Below are 10225 nucleotides of genomic sequence, written 5' to 3'. Positions count from 1 at the left end.
GCTGGTACTAAACACGGCGCCCATTTTGCAAGTAAACGTGCTTACGGCCTAAATGACTTACGGCCGAAACGCGTGTGGGTGTTTTCACTATTAGCCTAAGCCATTCCCATAACAGGGTGCTGCTCCAGTGCTGTACAAGTAGGACACCGTCACTTCTATACTCATTCACACTTTAAATGATGAATCTAAAACGACCCTCTTCTGCATTAAACTTCTTAATTATTAGCGGCTTCATTTACTATCGCAATGCTCATCAGCAGCGCGTCGAACTACTTCGCACAAACTATGTAATTTGCCATTGTGTGTGTGTGTCAATGGCATTATTCGTAAATACTATCTTTTTATCTAGACTTTGAATCTGTCTATACTTCTTACAAATTTAGTCCTGAAGATGTCGCCGATGAACGAGGAAACAGTAAATGGAAAGATACGTGAATAATTTCTCCCTATTCCTGAGAAGCTTGCCTGGAGAGAAAAGGAACTATAGACTGATTCAAAGCCTTAGATAAAAATATAGTATCGGCGAATAATGCCACCGACTTCAATAGGAATTGCATAAGAGAGAAAATATGCCCAAATAGCATATATATGTGGGTGCATATTTATACACAAGCCCTTTTATGGCCGCTTTCTGGCATAAATAAATAAATAAATAAATAAATAAATAAATAAATAAATAAAATATATATATATGTATAAAATTTATAATATATATATATAAATAAATAAATATAATAAAAAAAAAAAATATATATATATATATATATATATATATATATATATATATATATATATATATATATATATATATATACAGCATATTACTTTCTAACCAAAAGTTTATAGCGGGACATCCAACTAGTGCATGACGACAGATCTTTGTGTACATATCTACAACAAAAACAAGAACTCCATGATCGCTTTTTTGTCAGCAGTGTTGATAATCTTACTCTTCTTTGCAGGAATCATGGGACAGACCAGATTAGATAAGCACCTCGTCAATGCATGTGGTAAGTTTATCTTAGCCAGTTTTAGAACATGTGTACTTGAAAAAAAAGTATTTACACTTTTTTTTTGTTTAAATGAGAGATGTGTGGTACACATACTCTATATTATTCTCACGCTAATACTTATGCTATGCATGAAATATAACACTGCACATTATACAACTTATCTACATGAACGTAACCAAAGTGATATATATATAACTACTGTATATATACACATATTTATAACGTGTATCTCTATGCGTGCGGTCGTTTACATACATACAAACGCATTATATACGTATGTATGTATATATATATATATATATATATATATATATATATATATATATATATATATATATATATATATATATATATATATATATATATATATATACCGTTGAGTAAGTCTGTATTTTGAGTCAAAGTGTTTCTTAAGCTGACATAACTCCTCCTACAAAGAGACAGGGCGATGATTTATGGAGCGTAAAGTAAGCCTCATTTAAAGATATTAAAGTCTGCTGGCAAGTCTAATCGGGAGCAATGAGAGAAATGAGGAAAAGGACAACAGTCACATTTGGATGTTGGCGAGATGAAGGGGAGGCTGTAGTTCAGGAAAGTAGTAGAGCTCATTTTTTTCAGAATAAACTTATAAGGAAAATACATAAGTTACAGATTCACTTGTGAAAAAAGTATAAGTAGGTCAGAGGACTCACAAATAATATTAATAGCAATAACAATAAGTTGTAGTAAAACTACTACTAACTAGTAACTATACGTGCTGGGCACGGTAATGAAATCTAAAAACGAATCAATAAAATTTCTGGAATAACATAAACTGAAATCTAAAAACAAATCAATAAAATTTCTGGAATAACAAAATGAAATCTAAAAACGAATCAATAAAATTTCTGGAATAACATAAAAGACAAAGATATGAAAGTCTAGTGAATACCCTGCGAAGGCAACACCAATTTAACAGACTGGAAGGGAGACAAGCACCGAGAAATGAATGAATGAAAAAGAGGAATCCTCATGATGGCCGAGAGAGAGAGAGAGAGAGAGAGAGAGAGAGAGAGAGAGAGAGAGAGAGAGAGAGAGAGAGAGAGATGGTTAGGAAACGTAAAGGAATCTCTTCAGACCGTGGGTTCCCTCCAGAGTTAAGGAAAAAATATTTTCTCGTTTCTTTTTCATTTTCCTTTGGGCCCGGGCTAGAACAGGACACTGGATTGTCGGTGCCATCGGCCCTTTGATTTAAAAGGGAAAAAACTATCGCGCAAAATCCACAGACGTTACAACGACACTCCGGAAAATAATATGAGAAACAGCCCAAAAAAAAGTTGGGCACCTTGTATATGAACACAGTTGTGATACCTTCCCATTCAGTTTAGGCGCGGATGATCCAGAGACGAGTCAGCATCAGAGAGGTAACCTAACTAGTCAGTGACTAAACTTAAGCTAGTCATTTTTTAAATTTTATTCATTCCTTTATTGTGAGTAAAAGTGGCCATCTGCATGGTTATGATGCAAGGATGCCTCGAAGAAACCTTTTCTAATAAAAAGTACCTTAAGCATGGATTAAAAAATCTAAGATATTACACTAAGACTGTAAGATACAAAACATACCATTTACATTCCGAGTACAGGTAAAGCGTTATTTGGATGTGATTTTCAAGGGTTCCTGAAACAATAAATAGTAAATGAGACTTGGCTATCATCATGTGTCAAGAGTGATAGAATTGCTAGAATTTGTTTAACAATGACTTCGTTTTGCATTACTCTTTCGAAGGAAGTTAATTACCGGGTAAACAAATATTCTTGCACTGACCAAAAGACAGACGGACGCTCAAAAATGATTATTTAAAACAGTTAACGTCATAATGGCCTCTTACTATCATTGAAAGCCTCTTAACATCACTGAAAGCCTCGAAATCCAAAAAGGAAACGAATACAGAAATCCTCCTTCCCGTTATGAATTAGACCCCAGAACTAGGACGACGCTAAGCCACTTATGAGAGAGTTAAAAGGTCTTAGACCATTAAAATATTGAGACCCGGCGAATGTACACGAAGGGAAGGACGACCTCACCAACATTAATATAAATAAACGGATAAGTGTCTTCTTTATTTTCAGGATGTATACCATCGAGGGTGGTTCTGGCCTCCTTGGCCTTCTTGGGGTTTGTCAACTTATTTATGGTGAGAGTCAACTTGTCAGTCGCCATCGTGGCCATGGTTCAGCCACCAAATGTGACCGAGGATGTGCAGGCGCAGTGCTTACTTGATGCTCAAGGTATGTATGGAAGGAATACTTCAAGGTGGGTCTTCGGTAGCATGTGCGCTCTCTCTCTCTCTCTCTCTCTCTCTCTCTCTCTCTCTCTCTCTCTCTCTCTCTCTGTTTCTTCCTTTTCGAACTTCACTTCGTTTCTTTTGCACCAATAAAAGAATGAAATATACAACTGCGTATTTTCCTATGTGAATTGTGGTTCCTTTCACAATTTACTGCTTTAAAATGTCAATGGTATTTTGTATGTATTTTACACACTAAAATCACAGTTGCTCAAATTTAAATTAATATACGGTGCAGGTTTTTTTTATTTTGAAAAGAACCTTGATTTGTAGTACAATGTACCCCACAATGAACTTTACTTCATTCACTTTTTATTAACGACGTGAGTTTTAGAATCGTATAATTAGCTTTCAGACCTTGGTTAAAAAAAATGGATGCATGAGAGAAACCTGGTATATATTCGGAGAAACACTGGATATATCTAGAGAGAGAGAGAGAGAGAGAGAGAGAGAGAGAGAGAGAGAGAGAGAGAGAGAGAGAGAGAGAGAGAGAGAACTTTCTATCACATCCTTTTTACTTTGAAGAGCACCGAAGAGAAAGCAGAGCAGATGACCTGGGAACAGGTCCAGGGTTATTTACCTTAAACAACTTGACCTCACGTTATCCATCTCTTGAATCACAGGTAAGAAGTATTTTCATTTTTTTTTATGTCCATAGCCATTCTTCCTACCAAGTTTATGTCCAATTATTTTTAACTTGAAATAATTTTTCTTGCTGTTATAAGCAAGGGGGGTTGTTAAAAAAGTTGTCTAGGCCTAAATTCCGGGCATATTGTATATTTTTCTTCTGGCTGGAGATTTGAGACAATCTTGAACCGAAGCGCTACCAATTTACACACAACACACACATATATATAGACATATATAATATATATGTAGAATCTACTGGTCACTTTTTACCAGATACATATGTAATTGTAATAGCCACAATGCCCTCTTAACTTCTCGAATTCTTCGCGCTTTTTTGGATACGATTGTCACTACAAAGCATTAAGATCCAAGTGCAAGAAATATGAAGATACTATGATGTCTGGTAGCGGGAAACGAACCCGGCATTATGGGACCCAGGTTCGTTTCCCGCTACCAGACATCATAATTTCTTCATATTTCTTGAACTTGGATCTTAAGACTTTGTAGTGACAACCGTGTCCAAAAAAACCACGAAGAATTCGAGAAGTTAAGAGGGCACTGTAGTTATTACAATTACACAAACACACACACCCACACACACACACACACACATATATATATATATATATATATATATATATATATATATATATATATATATATATATATATATATATATATATATATATATATATATATATATATAAATTTCTGACTCACGTCAGGATCAGAACCAGGTCTCTCAGGTGGAAAGCAAGGGCGTTATCCACTGGGCCATACAAGTCTAAAAGAAGTTGGAACCTGAGAGCAACTGCACCCAAGGAATTACCTGGGCAAGCTAACTGCTTGCATACCAGAGAGTTTTCCCAACTTCCCGACTCAGCAATGACCCAATAGACAACATTTCATCTGAATTATCCCTTCTGAGTGAATAAGATAGAAATCATCAACACACAATCACGTGTGGAACAGAAATAAATTTCTGACTCACGTTGGGATCGAACCCAGGTCTCTCAGGTGGAAAGCAAGGGCGTTATCCACTGGGCCATACAAGTCTAAAAGAAGTTGGAACCTGAGAGCAACTGCACCCAAGGAATTACCTGGGCAAGCTAACTGCTTGCATACCAGAGAGTTTTCCCCAACTTCCCGACTCAGCAATGACCCAATAGACAACATTTCATTCGAATTATCCCTTCTGAGTGAATAAGATAGAAATCATCAACACACAATCACGTGTGGAACAGAAATAAATTTCTGACTCACGTTGGGATCGAACCCAGGTCTCTCAGGTGGAAAGCAAGGGCGTTATCCACTGGGCCATACAAGTCTAAAAGAAGTTGGAACCTGAGAGCAACTGCACCCAAGGAATTACCTGGGCAAGCTAACTGCTTGCATACCAGCGAGTTTTCCCCAACTTCCCGACTCAGCAATGACCCAATAGACAACATTTCATTCGAATTATCCTTCTGAGTGAATAAGATAGAAATCATCAACACACAATCACGTGTGGAACGAAATAAATTTCTGACGTCGGGATCGAACCCAGGTCTCTCAGGTGGAAAGCAAGGGCGTTATCCACTGGGCCATACAAGTCTAAAAGAAGTTGGAACCTGAGAGCAACTGTGATTACCTGGGCAAGCTAACTGCTTGCATACCAGAGAGTTTTCCCCAACTTCCCGACTCAGCAATGACCCAATAGACAACATTTCATTATTATCCCTTCTGAGTGAATAAGATAGAAATCATCAACACACAATCACGTGTGAAACAGAAATAAATTTCTGACTCACGTTGGGATCGAACCCAGGTCTCTCAGGTGGAAAGCAGGGCGTTATCCACTGGGCCATACAAGTCTAAAAAGTTGGAACCTGAGAGCAACTGCACCAAAGGAATTACCTGGGCAAGCTAACTGCTTGCATACCAGCGAGTTTTCCCCAACTTCCCGACTCAGCAATGACCCAATAGACAACATTTCATTCGAATTATCCCTTCTGAGTGAATAAGATAGAAATCATCAACACACAATCACGTGTGGAACAGAAATAAATTTCTGACTCACGTCGGGATCGAACCCAGGTCTCTCAGGTGGAAAGCAAGGGCGTTATCCACTGGGCCATACAATTTTGGAACCTGAGAGCAACTGCACCCAAGGAATTACCTGGGCAAGCTAACTGCTTGCATACCAGCAAGTTTTCCCCAACTTCCCGACTCAGCAATGACCCAATAGACAACATTTCATTCGAATTATCCCTTCTGAGTGAATAAGATAGAAATCATCAACACACAATCACGTGTGGAACAGAAATAAATTTCTGACTTCGGGGATCGAACCCAGGTCTCTCAGGTGGAAAGCAAGGGATCCACTGGGCCATACAAGTCTAAAAGAAGTTGGAACCTGAGAGCAACTGCACCAATTTACCTGGGCAAGCTAACTGCTTGCATTAGTTTTCCCAACTTCCGACTCAGCAATGACCCAATAGACAACATTTATTATCCCTTCTGAGTGAATAAGATAGAAATCATCAACACACAATCATGAAATAAATTTCTGTTGGGGATCGAACCCAGGTCTCTCAGGTCGTTATCCACTGGGCCATACAAGTCTAAAAAGTTGGAACCTGAGAGCAAAAGGAATTACCTGGGCAACCAGCCAGTTTTCCCCAACTGACTCAGCAATGACCCAATAGACAACATTTCATTCAATTATCCCTTCAGTGAATAAGATAGCACGTGTGGAACAGAAATAAATTTCTGACTCACGCCGGGATCGAACCCAGGTCTCTCAGGTGCCCAGGTATTGGGCCCATACAAGTCAAAAAGTTGGGTACCAGTTGCTCTGCAGGTTCCAAGAAATTTTTTAGACTTGTATGACAACAGTGGATAACGCCTGAGTGAATAAGATGAAATCATCAACACACAATCACGTGTGGAACAGAAATAAAATTTCTGACTCACCGGGAGAGACAGGTCTCTCAGGTGGAAAGCAAGGGGGTTCGATCCCGACGATGAGTCAGAAATTTATTTCTGTTCCACACGTGATTGTGTGTTGATGATTTCTATCTTATTCACTCAGAAGGGATAATTCGAATGAAATGTTGTCTATTGGGTCATTGCTGAGTCGGGAAGTTGGGGAAAACTGCTGGTATGCAAGCAGTTAGCTTGCCCAGGTAATTCTTGGGTGCAGTTGCTCTCAGGTTCCAACTTCTTTTAGACTTGTATGGCCCAGTGGATAACGCCCCTTGCTTTCCACCTGAGAGACCTGGGTTCGATCCTGAACGTGAGTCCTGACGTGATTGTGTGTTGAGTCATTCGAAAATGTTTTATTGGGTTTCTGAGTCGGGAAGTTCTCGCTGGTATGCAAGCGTTGATTGTGTGTTGATGATCAGGTTTCTTTATACTTGTATATATGCAAATACCTGATATCAGAAATATATATATATATATATATATATATATATATATATATATATATATATATATATATATTCCGTTTCTCTAACAAGGAGTCGATCCCCAGAATACGTGAAATTGGTTACTACCACATTCCTACTGTAACTAATGAGTCGTGAGGGAACCTCCAGTGCAGAAGACTTCAAAACAATAGCTGCTAGACACGTTTATACAGAAGACTCAACAGCAGCACGTCGAACTCCCTCACACCCCGGACCATTCACCTCTTATCTTCCATACGCTTCTTGTGTTACTAACGTTCTTCCTTCACAATCCCTCGTCTACTCGACACATCCAGCACTTTCTAGATGTTCCTCTCCCCTTCCCGGCAACACCTCTGCATTATACACTGTTTTCGTGACCCTGTCATCCTCCACTGCCTCCATGAGATGAAATAACTTGAAAGAACTCTCATTCGTCCTTTCGCCTATACTACACCTTTTTACCATTTCTTCTCTGTATCTCTATTCTTATTCATTTCAGTTCTTCTCGCGCCACATACCCTACACAAGCTATCCATCCCATCAGCTTTAAACTTGTTCTTTAAATTGGACTTAACAATCACACTCGATATCCAGAATGGAGAGTTGGTGCAAAAATCCGTTCGTTCCTTCCAACCCCAATTATCAATTATCCAAATCTCCTGCATATATATATATATATATATATATATATATATATATATATATATATATATATAATATGCATTTACATATTGATAAACGCCGTAACTGACGCAGTAGCTTAAAAACAAGGAATTATTTGATGGCTTATTTACATAGGTTTGATATCGATCTCATGTTGTTTATTTATTCTTACAATTTCGTTCCTCATGAATTTATCTGAGAAGCCTTATTCTCCCAAGGCAAACTTTAATGCTCTTTTTCCTTGTGAACCCTGACACCATGTTATATTAATTAATTTATTGTCTTATTTTTTATTTTATTTTTTTTTCTACGAAGCGTTTGCTCAACATTTTTACCTTTACCTTTCAGCATAAAATTCACCTAATCTTTACATTGTGTCCAGAGCACCACTTCACTAAAATATTTCATAATTAAACTACTAAGGAAGGAATTGAGTATTAGAAATATTTTTGCAATTTCATTTTGTTTCCTATTTCAATGTGCGTCTTAATAACCATTTTCCATCTTAACCGATTGCAGGATGCAAACGGTCTCTTACCATGGAACGAGATGACCCAAGGCCTAATACTTGGTAGCTATTACTATGGATACGCACTTACGCAGGTCTGGTTACTTATCAATTTAATATTTACTGATTTGCAATATGTATATGTGTATATATATATATGTTTGTATATATATATATTGTGTACGTGTTTGTTTACACACACATACACACACACATATATATATATATAATTTAATATGTATGTACATATACATATGTGTGTGAATATGTATAATATATATAGATAGATAGATAGATAGATAGATAGATAGATAGATAGATAGATAGATAGATAGATAGATTTAAACACAAACTATATACGTGTGTGTTTGTGGGTGTGTTGCCTAATTACTTTGATTTTGAAATAAAAGAACTTACATAAAACTGGAATATTAACAATACAACCTTCTGGATTAAACCCTACACAGATGAAATTTCGGTTAGGGATATTCAAGATAAAACTTCAAAGCCTTGAGCAGAGAAAACTTTAGCAACTAAGCGTAATGCAGTAAAAAGCAAACAGACATACAAGTCAAATAATAAAAACGGGAAATAATGCACTTCAAAGTCAATCTTCCCAAAGTGAAGCATTCAATGAAAACAGCTGACCCTACTGTCAACATTCCTTTATATTTTTAAAAATACCATTGGCTTCTTGTTAACTTTTCCTAAATATTTCAGTTAAACCTACCAGTAGGTGTCTAAGAACTACTCCTACAATCAAGAAACGAATAAGACAAACATACAAACAATATTAGCACATCTGAGAGACTGAATCTAGACCTACAGCCATCCTTTGCAGAAAACTTCTCGCCCATCCATCCGTTACTTTAGCAAGCCTACAAACATATATTTAATCAAAACTATAAAAAATTCGACAAATTAAAAGACTTGGTTTAGTACGTCTACCTTATTCTATTGCAGATCGTAGGCGGTCGATTGGCAGAGCTATATGGCACGAGGTGGGTGTTCGGCGGATGCATCTTCGGCGGGGCTCTGTGCACTCTCCTCTCTCCACTCATGGCGAAGTTGCACTACGCTGGTCTCATCTTCCTCCGGGTGCTCCTCGGCCTTGTTGGGGCAAGTAAAGCAGCATTTAGTCATCCACAAACATTTGTAATTCTAGCAGTTTCTCACTCTAAAAAAACTACTTCAAAATTAAAGAATACTTGACAGACTCCGTTCAATCGCAAACTTCTCTCCGTTGTTTAAGCTCCTCGGAAATGGGGCTCAAAATGATAACACTCGCCAAGTGTTGTGAAGGAAGCTCACTATGCAAAACTCTGATTGATGTATCCAGGTCACAAATGACAAGTGTGTACCAGCATCAAACTGGTAGAAAGATATCAAAACTGATTACTGAATAGTTAAAATCTGAGTTATTCTCGTTTCGTGATCTTGGTTAGAAAATAATGGTAATGCAACACCACTTTGCAAAATAACAGCTCATCACTGTTTATACACCCGCATGCGCGCCCTCACACAGGCGCGCGCGCGCGCACACACACACACACACACACACGCACACAATACATATATATTTAATTTAAACCAATAGTTTTCATAAGAATTAATAGTAAATGTTATATTGTATCCCAAGGGTGTTAATTTTCA

At 37.6% G+C, this 10225-nt stretch overlaps 1 protein-coding gene across 2 annotated transcripts in view; it reads left to right on the top strand.

Moving 5' to 3' along the window:
- The window catches only part of LOC136843360 (sialin-like), a 33111-nt gene that overhangs the window by 13262 nt on the left and 9624 nt on the right, over positions 1 to 10225 (top strand). Inside the window, exons 2-6 of one of the 2 annotated variants that reach the window (XM_067111704.1) lie at positions 963 to 1010; positions 3123 to 3281; positions 3863 to 3960; positions 8584 to 8667; positions 9536 to 9691. In XM_067111704.1, the coding sequence (XP_066967805.1) occupies positions 968 to 1010; positions 3123 to 3281; positions 3863 to 3960; positions 8584 to 8667; positions 9536 to 9691 (540 nt within the window). In that variant the 5' untranslated portion in view covers positions 963 to 967. Of the gene's footprint in view, positions 1 to 962; positions 1011 to 3122; positions 3282 to 3862; positions 3961 to 8583; positions 8668 to 9535; positions 9696 to 10225 lie in introns of both variants that reach the window. The other variant, XM_067111705.1, reaches the window with a different exon arrangement.

Source organism: Macrobrachium rosenbergii, chromosome 11 (assembly GCF_040412425.1).
Source record: "Macrobrachium rosenbergii isolate ZJJX-2024 chromosome 11, ASM4041242v1, whole genome shotgun sequence".
Taxonomy (NCBI): Eukaryota; Metazoa; Arthropoda; class Malacostraca; order Decapoda; family Palaemonidae; genus Macrobrachium; species Macrobrachium rosenbergii.
This window is presented reverse-complemented; position numbering and strand designations above follow the sequence as displayed.